The sequence below is a fragment of the Labrus mixtus genome, chromosome 10 (assembly GCF_963584025.1).
Source record: "Labrus mixtus chromosome 10, fLabMix1.1, whole genome shotgun sequence".
NCBI classification, from domain to species: domain Eukaryota; kingdom Metazoa; phylum Chordata; class Actinopteri; order Labriformes; family Labridae; genus Labrus; species Labrus mixtus.
In genome coordinates this window covers 18,457,020-18,477,047 of record NC_083621.1, presented here as the reverse complement: position 1 = coordinate 18,477,047, position 20,028 = coordinate 18,457,020, and the positions used below count along the sequence as shown (strand labels likewise).

Genomic DNA, 20,028 nt, shown 5'->3' with positions numbered 1-20,028 from the left:
TGTGTGTGTGTGTGTGTGTGTGTGTGTGTGTGTGTGTGTGCAGCATACCCGAGGGAGGGAGCCAACACACACACCTCACAAAGTTTTCACAACACTCACCCACACAGAAACACACACGTAGGTAAACACCTTTTAATCTATTTTGAATGCAGTGCAGCGTCAGTGACTGCATGATCTATTATTATATAGACGCAAAAATATCCTGAGCGTTCCTTCTGTCTGCCTCTGTGACTCCATCGTCAGATGACTTTTCACTCTTGTGCAGCTTTTGACCACCAAGCCGCGCTCATCGCACTTACCAGCTCGAGTAAAAGGATACACAACACAACTACAAACACCATTTTATCGTAAAGCCCTTTAAATGAATACATAATGTATTTGATGTTTTTCTAAATGAGGTGTTCTGCTTTACTGTAGCCTGACCATGGGGGTGTGTAGCTATTTTATGATAGCAAACTATACAGCCATATAAATGTGAAGGTAAAACCAAATAATACATGCATTCAAAGTACTCCAAAAAGAGAGAGACGATGTGTGATGAAACATCCCTACTTTACTTTCCTCTGAACTCTCTGACTTTCAGAAGAGAAAAGTTAATAACAGTCACAGGAGTCAACCAGAGGGCTTCGGATTCACTCGCCCCACCGCTAATGGTGGGATTAAGGTAGAGATTAAACTTCTTAGACCTCGTTGGATGAAATTTGAATTAATTTTTAGATCAATTTCGGTTCAGTTCAGCGGCTACGCAGCAGAGTTTTGTTTCTCATCAGAGCAACCAAGGTGTGTGAACGTGATTAAAACTCCGATTCGGCAGTCTCTCCTCTTTAGTTCAGTCTTAGCATGGTTGGAAAACTTAAAAACTATGCCTATTAAAAGTTGTTATTTTAGCCACAAACAGGCTTATTGTGAAAAACCTTTCATAGTAAGCTCCTAGAAACAGCTGTAAAAGTTACTTTCTTACAAGCCACCAGACTCCATTGAAAAAAAATGCGATTTTACCTTGCACAATATAAGTGTTTCCGAACTTCATTAGATAGAAGTGGGTTATTTGTGTGTGTTATTCTATTTTAGAGGAATGCTTTAACACGTTAAAATCGCATAATAACATCAACTTACTATTTAGCTGACACAGAGGTAGACAAGCAACTCCCGTGTTCTAGGATGTAGGAATTACTGTTTTTGCCTCTGGAGTCTGGTTGATTTGAAGAGAGTCATGTAACAGCTGGTTCTGGCTCTTAAACAAAAAGTAATGAGTGTTTTAATATGTGGGATTTGTCGATTTAATGCCCTTGCTTAATAAATTGCTTAATAAACTTAAAGTATTTACTCCTGTACAGGTGTAAATAGTGTTTTCTGACAAAAAAAAAGTAATACACTTTGACTTCAATATAAGTGCAACTCAAAATGAATCTTTGGCATGGAAAAGAAAAGGCTGATTTTCGCAACGTGCTGTTTATCGCATTCTCTGTGCCAGGGGTGACAGACATATAACAACTACATTGGAATATGAAATCATCACTCTGTGGGTTTTTTCTGTGTGGGTTTGTTTCGCTATTTCAACATCAGTTAAAAACTATTCACAGTAGCTTTAAGCTGAATCACACCGCAGATGTCCTATGCAAGCTCTTCATGCATACGGACTCAGGCAAAAACCTTTAACCAAAATACAGAAACTAAAACAACAACATGAATGATATCAGCACTTGTTTAATGTAATAAAAACCTCTGAATACAAAGTACATTCACAGGTACAGCAGCGGGTCACTGAGCTGCTCTGTTTGATTCCTACAGCAAACCAGTGATGACTACAAATATTCAAACTCATACACCATTTTACAACTTTATATCCCATAAACATACTGGTATAGTTCAGAATTAACACACTGTTGTACTTACATACAAATATTCCAGGCCTGGATCAATGGTTACTCATCTGTTACTAAGCTGTCGCACTAACCAACCTGCTGAGTCCTACACGCGTTTATTTACTGGAAAATACAAGAAGGCAGAGATCTGACTTACAGGCCAATAGAGGTTTTAACTTCTCAGTTAAACCAGTTAAACCATTACAAAACAAACCATTATGTCTTTAAAAGCTGTATCACTTGTCTGGTAGAGAAGCAGAGGAAGAGGGAGATAAAGATGGAGGGCTGATTTGGTTCAAAGATGCATTAGCAGCAGATAGCTAGCTGGCTATCCAGTTAGCTAACTAGCATAATTGTTCTTCAATCCTTCCTTCTTAATTGATCCAAACATTAATTATGCTGATGAAAATAATAACATATTTTGTTGTTTTACTGACCTGTAACATTTGAAGGAGCTTAGCACAAAGACTTAAAGTATAAGGGCAAACTGCTAGCATAGCTCCAACACACCTTTGTTTTTACTTTTTTAAGCTATGTTTGGTTTAAGTCACACTTCAATAAAGCTAATTTAAGTCATCAAAATAAGAGTTCGGACAGAGCATGTGGAGATAATTCTCTCATCTTATTTACTGTTTTCAGAAATACAACCAGAATCAGAAAGAAATTCACTAAATGTTCCCGCCCATTGTGGGTTAATTTGTTTTAACAATTGATTGTGTTTGTATTGTACCACCTACTGGCCAAATGCTATCAATGTTTTGGGATCTACAATATGTGTATTCACCTGTTTGAGCATGGAATACAAAACCTTGCTTTATGTGGGGCTAATTAGCCTACAAGGATTCAAAATAACTTATAAACAGCTATGAAAGTGTTGGAAATTTGTATTTAATGGATTTCTTCTGATTAAAAATTGTATTTATTGATGGTTTCTTATATTTGTATGCTGATGAAGCTCTTTCTCTTTCTCTTCTTTTTTCAAGCTAAGCTAGCAGATTTTCTCTTGCTTTCAGTCTTATGCTAAGCTAGGCTAACATGTCCTGGACAGAACTTTGCATTGGATGCACAGAGATGAAACTGAAATTTCTACTGTTGGACTCTAATGTTGGACTGTAACTAAATGTCTCGATCAAGTTAAGAGGAATGATTGAGAGGGAACTTTGGGGAGCAAAAATATTTCAACAACAGTTCCTGTCGGTTCCTACCAGAGTTTATATTGGCCGATGAGAGGAGGCGGGTCAGCTGATTATCTGCTGTTCACCCTGTCCTCCGAACCCTGACTGTCAATCAACAACTACAGGCACCAGGGCGATCAAAATATGAAAAACAGGTCAGAAAAAAGATTGATTCGCCCATAAAATGTGACCCTGGAAAAACAAAGTTTGAGAACCACAGTTCTCATTCTGAAAAGCGCTGAAAAAAGAGCAACAAGAGCAAAAAAGAAACAATGAAAGGTGGAGAGCCGATAATCCACTGCGATTGGACGAGTCCACTCAGGCTTTAGTTAAATCCACAATGAAAACAGCGCAGCGTTGACAAAAATGTACAAATCCACCTCCTGAAAAATGGCCTACAGGGGTCGAGGAGGGAAAAAGTGGACCCCAGAAGGACCAAACAGGGTTAATTCCTTTGTTATTCAGGCTGTTTCTCCAAAAAAAACGTTTTCTTTCATCTGCTTTAGTGTGATTTGATTCCCCTTGACGAAAAACTTGTATCAGGAATGTGCAACATGAAGCAAAAAAAGCAGTTCACGACCACAGGCAAGGAGGGAAGGGAAGAGAAAAAATCCTCACAACTGCATCAGAGAGGAAAAAAAGCTTGAGGACTTAATCTGTTTTCTTTTTGTAAATTGAAGAAGAAAAAAAAAAAGAAGCTTTAGATGCTCTTTGTGTCTTTAGTTTTGTCTTAAGGCAGTCTTTTTTGTCCGGCCCCTCTCTCCGGCTCGGTGCTCGACGACGCTCCACCTACAAGAGGATAGATACGAACGTCTTACACCTCAGGTAACGCAACGCAGAAAACACATTCCATGCAAAATGTCTCATCAATGAGAAAAAAAGTAAATTCAATACAAAAAATAGGAATAATTAAAAGATTGGAAGACAAAAAAAAATAATGCTTAAAAAGGAAGCTAATTTAAAAATGTAGGGGGCGGTTTGAAGAAGCCGCAAAAAAATAAAATTATTTGATCAAATAAAAAAATGCACAAACAATTGAACTGCGCATAAAGTTACTGTCACAGTGCTTACAGAAATCACTTCATTTTCTCAGGGTAAAAAAAGAGGAAAAATCAAGTCTTACTCAAGTGAATGAATTCATGAAATGGTCAAACTTGATGCAACACTCAAAAAATCTGAAATGGGCACAATAAAGCACACTTTTTGTTAAAGAAAAAATATGGTGGATTTGGCACAAAACTTAGAAAACTGTATTGAGCAAAAGCTAATGAGTAATGTATGCTAATCTAACATAAATGCTTTTCCTTTTTAATGAAGCTGATTATGAAATATTTTGCATATTTTACAATTACTTCTAAGATGTCATGCCTGCTATAATTAACATTATCAGTCGTCCCTATTTCATTGTCACTATAGTTGTTAAAGTTGTCTGTCTGTTTAAAGGGAGTTTTTTCTTGCCATAGTAACGTTGCCAAATGTTGCATAGTGCTGCGCTAATGGTGGGTCAAGTTGGGTCTTTGTCAATCATATAACAAAGAGTAAGCTCTACACCTGCTCTTTTGTCAAGTGTCTTTGGGAAATTGCACGTGATGAATTGTCACTATACAAATAAAGATTGACTAATGGCATCCTGATCTGTCAAATCTGCCTGAACTACAGTTAATATATTACTAATGCATATCAAAATCATTAATGTGCCATGAGCAGTAACTCTGCCATAGCTCAAATAATAATAGATATGTAGAGAGAGATTTCTGTATCAGTGTAGTTGACCTGTGATTTTTACTGACAAATATGTGTGCATGGCCATATTACATGTTGCAATGGGTTTAGAAGTAGGATGAAAGCTAATGGACAAACACTGATACCTGCGGCTAACACCTGTGCAGATGCAATGTTACCGCTTGTGATGCATTACATCTGATGTGCAATGTTATCTTGGTAAGGAGGAATGCTATGTAATGCTAAGACATGAAGACTGCACTGACTACACTCAATTTTTCTTAATACTTCTCTTATTTATTTACCTCTTGTTGTAACGTTTTATATGGATGGGCTTGTGAACGTTGTTATTGTTATTGTTTCATTAGAGAAGCGCAGAAAATTCATAAAAAATGTGCAATGAAAATAAAGAGATTATTTTAGTGTGATTCTGAAACATGCACCAGGTGAAGTGTCACTCCTGAATCTGAAGGAAACTTTAGACTCTGTTAGTACTCTTACTGTCCCAGAATAAATACTCTTAATTCAACTTTGTGTTTGTTTGTATGACTAAGACATTTATAAGGCAACATGAATCAACTTGTACAGCGTGTGCCTGGAGTTACACACACACGCCCACATACACTCACACAGTTTAATTGGCTGGTTGGCTGCAGTGTGTCATGACCTTGCATTAGTTCATGCAAGTGTGTGTGAGGTTGCATTTTAAGACCAAGAAAGAGGGACATTTAATATGCGCACACACTGTCACACACACACAAACACACACAGTCAGAGGTTCAGCTGCAGATTCAGGGATTAAAATCCTCATCTAATCCTTCCTCACTTTATTTTTTCTCTTCTTTTTTTTCCATTTTTCATCCTTTTTCCCGTCCCTTGCCATCATTTCTTTTTCCTGCTTAGACTCCTCCTTCTCTTCCATCCTTAATTCTCCAAATTTCTCAGCTTATACATACACACTGACATCACTTCTCTCCTTTCCCTTTCCCTCCCCTTCAAATCTGACTTCCTCACCTCTTCCTTCCCTCCCTCCCCGTCCTCCTCCCTCCCATCGCGGCAGCATCTGTTCATAATGAAACACACAGTTGGACGTCGTCCTCGTTTAGCGCCTTCTCCACGCTACCTGCTCCAGAGGTTACCTCCTGCCGGGCACGTTTGTTAGACATCATCAGCACCTCCCTGCGACCTCTCCTTCCTCCCTCCCTCCCTCCCTCATCCTCCCTCCCGCTCCCTGCCACCTCCTCCTCCTCCTCCAGATGTCATTGATCTGGGAAGTGGGTCACAACAGTGCGGAATCAAAGCCAGGTTACACAAGGCTGCGAGGCAGATACTTAATGTAATTTTAGCGTGGGTTAATATTTAAGAAGGTAGAAGGTAAATGTGGTGGCTGACGTTTGGAGTGTTTGCAGGTTATAATCATAAATCCACAGCCAGCAGACCAAAAGGATGATGAAGGTGCAGAGGGTGGAGATCTGAGCCTGAACTCCTCGTCTCTGTAAATAGGACTGCAATTTGAAAGACGCAAATGGAGCAATTGGAGTATTTTCTACTTGAAGCTGCTTTGAAGTTTAAAAAAAAAAAAACTGCGTCAGAGGCAACAGAATCACAGGAAAGGGCATTTCTACACCTTTATATATATCCACAAAAAAACATATAATTTGATACGCAGCAGATTTTCAAAGCAGTTGGCATTTTTCTTAAAACAAACTACAGCTAGATTATTAAAATATGTAGCAGAGGTTTGTACATAAATCATCTGAATTACCAGAAAATATCAAGCATAATCCTTATAGTCTCTGGTTCCTATTAATACAAAATCACAAAACTTGATTTAAAAAATGCATTCAATTCAAAAACTGCCCAGATGAAAAGACTTTTGGAAAAGGTGTCTAAAATGCATTACACTGGGGGACGGGTTTGAATATTCTCCTCAAATATACAGAGGTTCAATGAAGACTTGATCAAACCAATTTAAAAATAAAGTTTTTTTAAATATTGTCAGAAGGGCAGCGAACATTAAGGAAAACTCCCTACAAAGTCGCTGGAGAAGACTGAATGTGGCTACAGATTATAATCAAGGTTTCAAGAGTTGATATGATACTTGTTATAATAACAGATACCTTGAGCTTGGAGGTTAATTCTCTATTTTATGAAGACATGAAAGATAAAATATTCTAACCACAAGGTTGACTTACAGTCTTACTGAAAAAGGCAAGGGGAAGGTCGATAAAAATTTTAATTAAAAAAAACGTATGAAAGGATGGTGAAGGTTAGAGGAAGACAATGGCTATGGTTGGTGCTGATGGCAATTAACCATCCACTCTGCTCTAGCTGGCTTACTTAGTGGTCATCAGATCTCACTGTGGTTCTACTGGACAACATGGACATGCTACGCACACATATCCACCCCTGTAATCTACAGATGTTCAACACCCCAATTGGCTGATAAATCCCGGAGCAGTTTCACATTGCTATGAAATCCTGTATAACATACTGTAGATTGAAATGTAGTCCATTTTCATACAGGTAAAGTATCTTTTATTGTTTCGCTGATGCTTTGTGAAAATTTGAAACCTGATCCACTTCCCATCCTCAGCGTTTAAAGCTCCTTATCCTTTGCCAAGACTGTTTGGACTGGTAATAACAAAAAAATATCTTTAGTGTACAAGAGATGGACTCTACAATTTGTGGTTGGGGGAAATGGCTAACACTGCATCTTAATAGACTGAGATTTGTATGAAAGACGGCATACGTGTGTTTGGTAAGAACTGGGACTATTTACTGCTCTCAACTTCAGAGAGGGGATAGGGCTTTGTATGCTCTGAGGTCGTCCAATATGATTTGCACTAACCTGGAAGTTTATACAAATGTGTTTTGGTAAGAACATATTACATATTACATTGCATATACTGAAAGGATTATTCAATGAAAACAGTGAAAATGGATGTTAATTTGTTACAGCAATGTATACACTTTTTTGTGTGTGTCCTGGGGGAGCTCAGTTTTTTTTTTTTTTTATACAAGGGGGAGCTCTAAGTAAAAAAAAAGGATGGGAACCACTCCTCTATAGCATCTTGTAGGAGTCCAATGGGATTTACAAAAATGGTGAAGAGGTATTCTGTCTTTAAGCTAATGGTCCGATTTGCTTCTGTAGATTGATCACAAACAGACATTAGAAATAAAAAAAAGATTACAAAGGTATCTCTTTGAAAATCATAGTTTTAATGGTAATTGTAAATAGTTATTATTGGCCTATTTATTGTGCTTGACTCCTGCCTTGACTCTGGTAATAACAACTGTAGCTATTATAGTTTGCTTCCTACCTATTAACACAAACATGGATTCAAATAAACTGTTGCAAATACAACCTGACCACCATTGCCACCAGATCTCAACCAAGTCAAACAGCATTTGGAAAATTAGAGCATAAGGACCAAAAATGTTTTTTGCATGCCCTCTCAACCCTTCTTCAGCTCCAAGTTGTTCATGGATTGAAGTGGCCCTTCAATCGGAGAACCAAATGGGGTTGTGGGAAAATAACTCCACAGCAGCATTAGATGTCAAACATTAAACACAATGAAAAGCTGACAGGGGAGCACATGCAAAGCAAGTCTGGGACTCAACCTGGAGAACTCTCAAACTGGATACTTAAAAGTTGTACCACTACTTTCATTTGGATTCAACATTGGCCTCAGAGATAAATCATGGCCAGCAGATGTCCATGACTGGTGATGTAAATATCTCCCTGAATGAACCACAGATGTCAGCACGGCTTACTGAGTTTCAGCAGCCTGATAAAATAAACCCTCCACTGAATAGAACCTCTTTCATTTTTCATATTTTACCTTTATGATGGTTGTTTTTGTGTTTCTTAAAATTTATAAGGAATGCAGCACCTTGGGTTTGAAAAGTTAAGAAAGCTGCCCTTGCTGTTTACTACGGATAAACTGAATCAAAGAGGGGAAACAAACACCAGGGCTCTGCTCATAGAGAGAGAGGTTAGAAAGCATGAAGTCGATCAGCCTGTTCAAAGAGCCGGTTTAAAAAACACCAAAACCTCCTCAGCATTTAAACATCTGCGTTCTTCTGAGGACAAAGCTTCAAACAAACCACATCCAACTCCTCAACAAAAGGTTGCTGAACCTTTTACTCCTCTGATATGAGGGCTATGTGAAATCTGAAATTCACAAAAGAAAGTTCAAAGTGTAAGCACAGATCTTGAGGTGTTAAAATTATAAATAAGATGGTATTGGCCTTTCCCTGAATGAAAAATCGGTTTCTAAGAAACACATCCACGCTTCTGTTTTTCATTCTACCCTGAAAAGACATTGAACAATATCTTAACACTACCCTACACTGCTCTAATAAACACTGAAAGTGATAAATATGTGTTCCTCCTTCAAGGACAACTTACAATTATATTTCTTTTCACTTGAGCTGCTTTGTATGCAGACAGTGGATGTTAGTGTTGTGCTTTGTCTTTGTTTTCTTGTGAAGATTAAAACCAAAGTTTTTGAATCTCAGCAGTGGAGATCAGAGGTCAGTAAGGAAGCCTGAGGAAGCTGCGATTCAGCACAAACTTCCTGAACAACCAGACAAGGACTGACACAGAAAAGTGCTCCATAGGGGGCACAAGCCAAATTAAAGGCATCTTGTTTGAGGTCTTATACTCGTCAAGTTAACCTCAGATTTAACTTGCTGGTTAACACAACCTTCTGTTTCCAAGACAGCTTCTGCAAACTTCATTATTATTATATATTTTTTTAAATTTGCTTTTGCGTATCATGACATGGAAAAATCGCACTGCTAGGTCAAGAGGAGAAATTTCCTTTTAACTTTGAACCAAAGATAAAATACTGTCTTTATCGATTAACATTAGAAAAAAAAAATCTAAGTTTTTGTTCATCTTTTTGACCTTTAGTGAGTTCCTTTTTCTATGATTAACTTAATGTAACTTAATTAATAACTTTGAACCACAGGAAGTTCCTTATTTTCTTTCAAACTAAAAACATTTTTTTATCCAAATAGAAGTAAAGCAAACTAAGCTCAAACCAGTTCAAAATAAAAGCATAACAAAAACTTCTTAGAAATGCAAAACAATATATATATATATATATATATATATATGGCAAGCCATTCAGGAAATTAATATATTGAATTAAACTTTGAATATATGGAATGAAGTCTGAATATATGGAATGAAACTTTAAATATATGGAATGGAACTTTGAATATATTGAATGAAGTCTGAATATATTGAATGAAGTCTGAATATATGGAATTCAAGCTAATTTCAATTCTCCAAATCCACCAGTTTCATTGTTGTCATCCAAAAGACACCCTGCTGTATATGCTGGTTTTGCAAAATGACCTCAGCTGAAATATACCAATACTTTGTTGAACGTCAAAAACTTTTCAGAAGGAGCTGTTTGTACTCAAAATCATATGAACAATGTAGAATGTAGAATGCATCAACTTGAAGATCATCAATTATAGGAACACTTTTACTGCTTATGAGTAGTAATGCTCAACAAAACATTGCTGAGTGCACTTTGTGCATCCATCTTTAAGGAATTTGTTTGCCTCTTACTGATATGTCAGCTGAAATAACACTACGGACTTCCATTCAATATATTCAAAGTTTCATTCAATATATTCAAAGTTTCATTCAATATATTTAAAGTTTCATTCCATATATTCAAAGTTTCATTCAATATATTCAAAGTTTCATTCAATATATTCAAAGTTTAATTCCATATATTCAGACTTCATTCAATATATTCAAAATTTGCAGTCAAAAAACAGTCCTCTGGAAGAAATGAGAAACTATCAGACTGCCAGTCAAAAAGAAAAAAAAAATGCTCTGACTTCAGGGGCTGGGTGTGGGGCAGCAATTGTGCTTTGATGAAGCCTTGCTGAAGAGAAAAAAAGCCCTCAGGCGAGATGTAAAGTTTTTACAAATCTCGCCACCTGCCTCCCACCGGGGCATTAGGCTTGATCAACTGATTTAATACCCGATCACACTCTGAATTATGAGACTGGAGGCAGCAGGGGGAATGGAGAGCTTAATTAAATCCAACACTGATGAGAAAGAAACAAATAATTACATCTCAACTGGACAGATTTGAGTGAAGTACATTCCTAAGACAAGTTTCATTGTGTTGAGAAGCTCTAAAAGGCGATAAAAAAAACAAAAAAAACATGGATCTAATGTAGACATGCTTCAAACAAAGACAGAACTAATCTGTTTAGGGAACTAATCTACTATAACAAATACACAAACTTTTCTCATCTTTAATCCAATTTCAATGGAGATCTAAAGAGAGAGTTTGGCATAAACCCAATGATATAGTAGGGTATCTACGGCATAGAGAGTTAAACAAACCTTTAATGTTCAAATGTTCAGTCAACGTGGAGGCTGTCTCCAAGTCAGACTTACTGTCAAATAAAACATGTTTTATTAAAGGGAAGTTCAGTGAATAGCAAAGTGAAAATATATAGATGTGTGTACATTTTATCGATTTACTAGTTATATTTCATGTCAGACAGCATGCATTTCACCTGATGTAATTGAATTGGTGACTCTCCCTGCAACCAAATTTACCTACGGGTCCAAATAAAGTAACCTGAACCTTGTAAGTTTGTCTTGGGCCTGCCACACTAAAGCCTTTTTCATTTCCTGTCAACCAGGAGACCACTTATTGGGGTCCAATATACTATTATATATGTATTATGAATTGGCGCTATACAAATACAGGTTTAATGAATGACATTGAGTATGAAATGTTGTTGTTGTTGATGAGGATCACATGTTATTTACCCTAAACTATGATCTTTTCCTCAACTAACAAGGTAGTTTGGGTGCCTTAAGATAATAAAAAAAGCGACGGCAGTTTGGTTCTGTTTAGACTCAAAGACACTTGGTGAGGTCATTCTATTCGGCATAAGCTCAGTCAGGGTGGCAGAAGCTCAGTTTGTAGAGATTTGGGTTGGGAATCTGAGGTTCCATTTACTTATGATTGGGATGCATTAGTTAAAAAAATGTGTTGGATGACCCAAATAAAAACAGAGTTAATTTGCCTCTGTGTACATGAATCTTGTAACTTCAGAGTCTGCAGTTTGTTTCAGGGCGGGAACACAGTGTTCTAACACAGAGTTACAATTGTAGAACGTAATGCATAATGATTGAGCAGCTGAAGTGACAAATGATAAACTTGACTGTCAGATGAATGCACTGTGCTGGTGGGTGTCATTTGTGTTTTGCATTGAATCTTCAAGGCTAGGGAGTCGAGACGTGGTGAGGTTTCATGCATTATGAATTCTGGATGCTGTTTGTTGTGATCGTCTTAAATTCTGAACGTGATCCTGATATTAAAGCTGGTTAACAACAGCAATCTCAACGGAGACGGCTGTATCTATAAAAGCAAACGGCTCAAAGTGAAATGCTCAGAATTTTCAGTCAGTCTGTGAGTGTGCCTGAGGCTTTCTCAGGACTTCAGATGGAGAGGAGAGTGACATAAAGACCCCTTTTAACACAACCTCGACACAACCAGGCTGAGGAGCTCTGCAGCAGCCGTCAGATTCTCCAGACGCTGGGTCTCCAGCAGCTACACACAATAGAGAATGTAAAAAAAGGACGAGAGGCCTCTGTGGCATTTCTACCTGCATCAAAGTGTTGTCTGGCTGCATAAAAGAGAAATTTCATAGCTTAGTAAAGTGGCAGTGTGTCTCGACACCCTTCTCTGTCTGTCAGGCCAGTGATAATGTAATGGTGGCTGTCCAGCAGCTCGCTCTATTCACAGCCCAGGGCTTCCTTTTCACACCGTCAACAATAGACTGAACACCCTTTTGTCCAGCACTGGATGGACTGTACTGTTGTGAGGTAGGTTAGTAAGTGGTTAAATGTATAAAGTACACATCTTCTCCCCAAGTAGCCAGTAAAACGCTAAAATCAGCTTTAAGGGACTTAAATGTACAAAATGTGTCAATTTTAACTTTCAAAATGTACAAATGCGTGGAAGACAACCAAATCAGTAGAGCAAACCAAAGGACCCATAGGGACGATTTTTCACACCATTGAATAGGAACCAATGGAGAATTTCCTTGCTTGTGGATGGCAGCCAATGGACCCTTTTTAGTAGAAATGGAAACACTTGAGTTTGGTTTGGTTAACTCACAGATTCCACAGTATTCGGGTGCACAGCATGCGTCTGACCAAATTTTCCTTAAGTAGTCTGTGAGATTTGCAGTTTAAGATATTTTTTTTTACAGGAGCAATTCTCTGGATTTCACTTTACTTTTCTGCCAAACATAGTGTATTTCGACCTCATTTTGACTTTCCATCACAGAGATTCAGTGTCAGAACTGGGCCAGCTATATTAGATTCTTTAAATTTAACTCTGCTCTGACTGACTGACTCATCAGATATCAGCTTTAAGCCTCTCCTGATACCATCTATACAGTCTGTCTGCCTACACCACTTCATCAGTTACCATTGACTTATTGCCTGCATTAGATAACATTGTCAGTAGTCAGCTGTATTGCCGTTTTTATTGGGTTCGGGCTTGCTTGTTGTGCTGTTTTACGTAGCTCATCCTTTGAATTTATGTCGTTTTTTATGTGCTGCTGTTAAACAGATTTAGTGAGGAAGTGGCTGAGGAGAGCGTCTCAGATGTGACAGCTGAGAAAAAAAACTGCTCAGACTGACAGAGAGACTCCATTTTGGAGAATTAAATCAGTTAAATGGCTGTGGGAGAGCGGAGAGGAAAGCATGGAAGTGTCCGCCGGGCTGAAGAGCTCTCAGGAAAATGCCTCCGTTTCTCTTGCCAAGGCTGAATCTTTTTTTTTTTCTCTCTCTTTGCTTTATTGGTGAAGCTCTGACCCGTCGCTCTCTCTTTTTCATTTTTCAAAGTCGATTTTCTCTCTTAAGTGTTCTGCTCGCTCTCTTTTCTCCGCTTTTTCTTCCCTACGCCTCCTTTTTTATTTTTGGTCAAATCATTTTCAGCTCTTTTGTTCCCATTTTGACTTTTATCTCCCTTTTCTCTGTCACTGTATGGCAGACACAATGGGACAAAATTGGACCAACATTTAAAGGTTCTCTCTAGATCCTGCAGTGTAAAGACACTGGAGTCATCACTGGAGCCCATTAGAGGAGATTTAACATACACTATGAAGTCACATTTATCTCATTCTCTTTATTCTCAATCACACAGAGAGTGGGAGTTTGTTATAACTGCTCCCCGCTGTGTGCTCGCTGAAGTTAGAAGGAGACATTTGACCTAAAAAAACTCAACCAGTGAGGGTCAGAGACATGGAAGAAGGAAACGCTCATGCTGGCATCGCATCCCAGAAAATAACTCTGAACCAATCATGCAACAAACTATTCTATCAAAGCTTTGAGCTAGACCAAAGTAAGGTGATAGTGTGGTAGTAGTAGCTGTAGTTCAAGTTGCAATAGCAGATCAATTATAAACGGATTGTTAAACAGGTAGTAACAATAGTATGAATGGCAGTTGGAGAAACAGAGGTAGTTGAATTTGTAATCCAAAGCATATAAAATAGTATGACTAGAAGCAGTGATGGCAGCCAGGTTGTGGCAGCGTTTGCATGAAAGGGGATAAAAGGGTAAAACATGACAATATAAATAATAGTAGTGATAAAAAACTACACACACTATGGTGGTAATGGCGACCTCTCCCTTGAAATATAAAGGACTACAACAAACAAATAGCTGTGATATGAAAAGTAGTAATTGAACGGATAAGTGGTAATCTAAAGATGTATCCATGATGGTGCCACAAACTAGCAAATTGGCTTTTCAGATGCAGACAGGAAAGGTAGAGATGTGTACTTGTAACCTCATAATTGGTATTGTCAGCGGGTATCTTCAGTATCAGTAAAAATATTCATCGTCATGGACACTGCTTCTTCTGACTGACCCTTCGCATTCATCTCCAGCCTCAGTGTCGTTTTAGCTGGAACAGGAAATAGGAGGTTCATTGAACATCTTCCTCTCAAGTGTGACCATGACTACAATATAGCATTCCTCTCCCACACACTCCTACCATAACACACACACACACACACAGATCGCCATTTACTGCCTGTTGATGCTCACTGAAGCTGAGCCTCAGACTAAAGCGAAGTCAGACAATAAACCGAGCGGCGCGGCACATTGTGACCTTGCTGTCGCCATTCACCCACAGAGTCGGGGGCGGGGCTGAAAATGACCCGAAGGTGGCGGTGTGGCTCAGACCTCGCTTTGTTTGCCTTTCCTCTCTGATTCCCTAACACACACAGCACAGTTTTTCTCTGATCTTTTTGAGCTTTTCGAGTTCAACTGTCTCGCCCTCTGATTTGGCAAAAAAAGACTCTTTTTGTGTCTTTAAAACATAAAGTAAAAGAGATAAGTCTTTTGGAGGGTTGCCTTGCCAACCTCTGCCAGCCCAATCCTTTTAACGAGATCGCCTCCTCTTCAGCTCCTCTGTTGTTTAAAGAAGAGATCCTGCTGTTTGTGTGTTGTCTGGTTAGCGCGGTGACTCATGCTTTGCATTGAACTCTTGAGAATCCTGAGAAACAGTGATTGACTCAGAGCACAATGGCTCCAGTCTTATTGATTAACGCTGAGTTCATGCAGCCGGTGCAGCATCACAAATATTTGGTTATAATGTCAGACGACAGGTTAAAGGAGGGCGACTTCATTGATTCGTTTTTATAACGCTGAAAAAGGCAGCTGAGAAACAAAGTCTGGCATTTACTTAGGGAAAATTATTTTATGTTGGATGATTCTGCAGTCCTTCAGTTCTCCTGAACTTTACGAAGTATTAATTTCCAGTGATTTACAAAAACACTAAGTGTGACTCACAAACAAGGGAGTTGCTGGTCTACCTCTGCCTGGATCAGTTATGATACCAATCTGAGCGTTTCAGTGGCAAAATCAAGCAATTTGTTTGGACCCCAACTATATTAAAAACTGTAGGGCCTAGGTTTGAAAATAAAGGCTTTCCTTTTCTTTTCTTTTTTAAATCCAGGATCCAAAAACGAAACCATGTAACATTTGTTTCTTATTTCCACCAAATGTCATTGAAAGCTCAAGAGAAAATAGCTTTTTGGAGGTAAAATGTCCAGTAAAAATGACTTTTTCTCTGAGAAGAGGAAACAGTGATAATGCCTGAATTTCAACTTGAGAGCCTAAATTGATATTACATATATCTATAGAGAATACTTAGATTCAGGACTAACACTTCCAGGGGTTTAAAGCAAACATATGTAGCTTTCCCAACTTAAAATAGAAGTTTCAAAGTCAATCTCACAGTACAATAACTTTCCACAAGGATAATAGAGTCTCTACCATGTCCTGGTGGCTTGTTTTCAGCACTATGTAACTTTGGCAGTGGGCCGCGGTTCTCTCGCAAGAAGTGCGTACAGCTTTAAGACATCAGTTCACACAGCAGCCTTCATTTACAAAGCAGACACTTAGCCCGGCTCAGTACTGTTTGATACAGAGGCTAAGAAACAAAAGGACGGTGAAGGCTGAAGAAGAAGAGAAAAAGAGAGCGTGACCAAGCAAGAAGCTGGACTAGAGTTAAAAATGGACAGGCATTGGTGATAGCTAAAAGTCAGAAGCTGAGCTGGCTATGCTTCTGTTGGATTGGAGTAATATGCACATACTCCACATACGAACAGTTTGCGAATAACGGGCTGTAGCCGCAGATTCATATCTGCTCAAATATTACTCTACAATGTCAGTCGACGTGATTCTCACAGCATCTGTGTCGACTTCGCCAGCCTCTGCTTGTCATCAAATTAATGTTGTCTACGGGGGGGGGGTGTAAACAGACCTGTGTGTGTTTCACAACACTGCAGTGGCACTCAGAGACCTTCAGTGGGCGCCAAACGCACCAAACAAAATTCCTACATAATGATGTCTAAAAAAAGAGTCATATTAGACATACTGGCAGCTTTTTTCCCCAACAGTGTGTATTGTTAATATTGGGACATCCCCCCTCACATGGAAACTGAGGCTTAGTCCTCTACTGTCTAACTGACAGAGGGATCAGAGTGAGCGAAACAGGCTGAAAGTTGAAATACATTAGTTTAAAAAAGAATAAAGAAGACGAGTGGAGGAGCAGCAAATATAATGTAATCTCAACGTACAGTGCGTTTGTGTGCCGGGCCTGCGGCGCTCACATCAAACAGGAGTCACTGATCTCTATGACTGTGGGAGTGTGTTTGTGTGAATGTGAGTGTTGGACATGTTTCATGCTCTAATGAGCTCTGTATGGACATTAGCATGAGACTGTGAGCGCCGAAACGACGCGTCCAAACAAACTCAGCGGTCGGTCGAGTGAGCCCACAATTAGGTCAACCACAGAGAAGAAAATAGCTGCTGTGTCGCTGCTGAAATTGTTTCAATTCCAGATAGAGTTGAGCCACTTCACACACACGCACACACACACACACACACCTACACACACACACACACACACACACACACACACACACAGAGAGTGACATGCACAAACGAACAAAAGAGAGAACCTGCATAACAGAATAATATGGCAGCTTCAGATGCTCTAATGACAGTGATGAATAGCGAAGGTTGCAGCTGCTGCCAACAATGAAAAAGCTTTATTCTTTCTTCCTTCTCTCGATGGATTTTTTACTGGGAGAGGGCACAATTACACACACACACACACACACACACACACACACACACACACACACACACACACACACACACACACACACACACACACACACACATACAAGCACACACACAGATACCTCTCACAGAAACACAAATGTTTCACAAGTTCGACAAAACTGCAGATTCAAACGTACAAACAGATCAGAAATTGAGAGCTAACGAGAGGTCGTCTTACTAATCAATCTGTCGTTATGGCAACCTGCGATCTCGGTGTGTGTCGCCCCGCGTGCGGGAGGATCCGATTGGTTCTGATGAAGACAAATCAAGTCAGACCAGACCAATCGCTGCCAGAACAAACTGCAAATAGGAAATTGACTTCCTGTCAGAACGGTGAGATATCAGAGGAAACAACTCCGCACACGTGCAAACACACACACGCACACACACACACACACAATCACAGTCTACTCACACATAAACGCCAAAGAAAAGGTACACAAACATGAATCTGAACATACACCAATAGATATATATCTGTACGCACATAAAAACAAGTAAACACACACCACAAGCACACACATACACACACTCGTTGTATTTCCTTGTGATGTTCTCAGGTGACTCATGACTTCCTTTCCTCGAGGAATGTCACTGCACACACACTCATACATAGCACAAATACAACACACAGACACACACACACACACATACACACACATAAAACACACACGAGGCTGTCAGTTCTAAATAAGAGTTGTTGTTCCTGAACACGGAGCAGCACTTCCCCTATTTCTTTTATATCCACGATGGGTGAAAACAAAACACAGAGCAGGAAGGAAAGAGCGCTCTGTATTTCTAAACTGGTTGTTCTTTTAACAAAGGAAGAATAGCATTAAGCACCTACAGTTTCCATAAGGCATGTTGACTTATAAGAGTCAGATTTAGCAGGAGATGGTGAGTTAATCAGGATAGCAACCAGGAATGGACTTTGGATCAGTTAAGTATTTAAAGGTCAACAAAACAGACACCTTCAATGAATAAAATGAGGCGGATGGGGTTCTAGAAAAAAAAAAAAAAAAACTGTCAGTGTCGTCAAACTGGCAGATTTGTAAATCTACAACCTAAAAAACCATGTGTGCAGGGATAATTCTTTACCGTTCATTTACCGCTGCTTTGGTGTTATTTATCTTTAGTCCATTTAATAGTGACCTACTGCAAAATGATAAATCAGCAGGTGTGTGCAAGTGTGTCTGCAGCACTATTGTGCATATTTTCCCATGATTTTAGGAATGTGTGCTATGTTGCTTCACAATGACTCGGGCAGATGGTACAAAGCAAACAGGAAATCATTTCAGTAGATGAAAGCTTGACGGTAACATTTTGGTCTCATTTCTGAAGAAAATATAACCAAATTAGCACAATTTTTCTTTTTCCTTCTTTTTCACGACTGTAACTCTCTGCCTGAGTCCATCTCAAAGCACAATCCAAAAATGTGGTTTGATTCTTATTAGTGCTCACTGTCCTATACGATCACTAAGTGGTCTGGTACGTGCTTGTTTTACCAATCTTTAGATAAACCAATGCCGTTTTTAGCATTGTGTTCAGAACAATGTATTTAGGGATCCTTTGGAAATGATGGAGTACCTCAAAACTATGACTGACAGCTTTGTTTTGCCTCCCAGAACATCGGAGTTGTTGTAATGCAGACTTGATCATGTCATACGTTTGTGTGACTTTAGTGTTTTACATGATTAGATTGTACTTAACCCAATATTTGTGGAGCACACAACAACAACAACAAACTAGCTGACAGGACGAGGCAGCTGTTGACCCGCTTTAAAGTCTGAGCAAATCTTACAAAATATAAGAGCAGCTGATGAGGGAGAGAGAGAGAGATGAAGAGAGAGAGAGAGAGAGAGGAAGAGAGGAGGTACATCTGGAGAAACAGCTGGTGGTGTGGGAGAGAGAGACACCAATGTCAGCGAGGCTCAACCACATTCTGTACAGCTAATGAGTTTAACGAGCGTCTTCTATGAACAACCAATTAACAGCAACTAGAGAGTCACGAGGAAGGAAGGGAGGAAGAAAAGAAGGGAAAAAAAGGACAAGGAGGAAAGGAAAAAAAAAGGAGGAGAAGGAGTTGAAGAAGGTGAGTAAATGAGGATAGAGGAAATGAAAGGATAGAGGAGATGAGTGAAGGAAAAAAGGTTGTTGAGTTGTGACTTTGTCGTCCTCTGGGGGAGGAAACATTGTTCTGCTGCAGGGGAGGTGACCATGACATCAGGGACTGTGTGTGTGCGTCGGTGTGTGAGTGTGTGTGTGTGTGTGTGTGTCACTGAGTGAGTGTGTATGCTGCCCCTGGCTCTGTCCTTGTCTCCCTCAATGACCTCTGACCTTTGACTTCCGGTCCTCAGTGATGCTGCAGCATGACGGATGTTCCTGCTGCTAACCAACACTGACATTGCAGAGAGCGCACGCACACACACACACACACACACACACACACACACACACGTGAGTAGTCAGGTGAGTGTGCTAACTTCCCTTTTATATGATATAGCAGTCGTACAGTGAGCACAGCTACATTGTAAGGTACTAAAATATGCACAGTGCAACA

General features: G+C 39.3%; 1 protein-coding gene across 2 annotated transcripts in view; it reads right to left on the bottom strand.

The window, feature by feature from the left end:
• pcdh1b (protocadherin 1b) overlaps positions 1–20,028 on the bottom strand; it is a 202,059-nt gene that overhangs the window by 48,812 nt on the left and 133,219 nt on the right. The window contains exon 5 of one of the 2 annotated variants that reach the window (XM_061048587.1): positions 1,690–3,829. The exons of the other annotated variant lie outside the window; for it this stretch is intronic. Coding sequence (XP_060904570.1) covers positions 3,771–3,829 — 59 coding nt within the window. The 3' untranslated portion in view covers positions 1,690–3,770. Of the gene's footprint in view, positions 1–1,689; positions 3,830–20,028 lie in introns of those variants that run through there. 2 annotated transcript variants of the gene reach the window in all.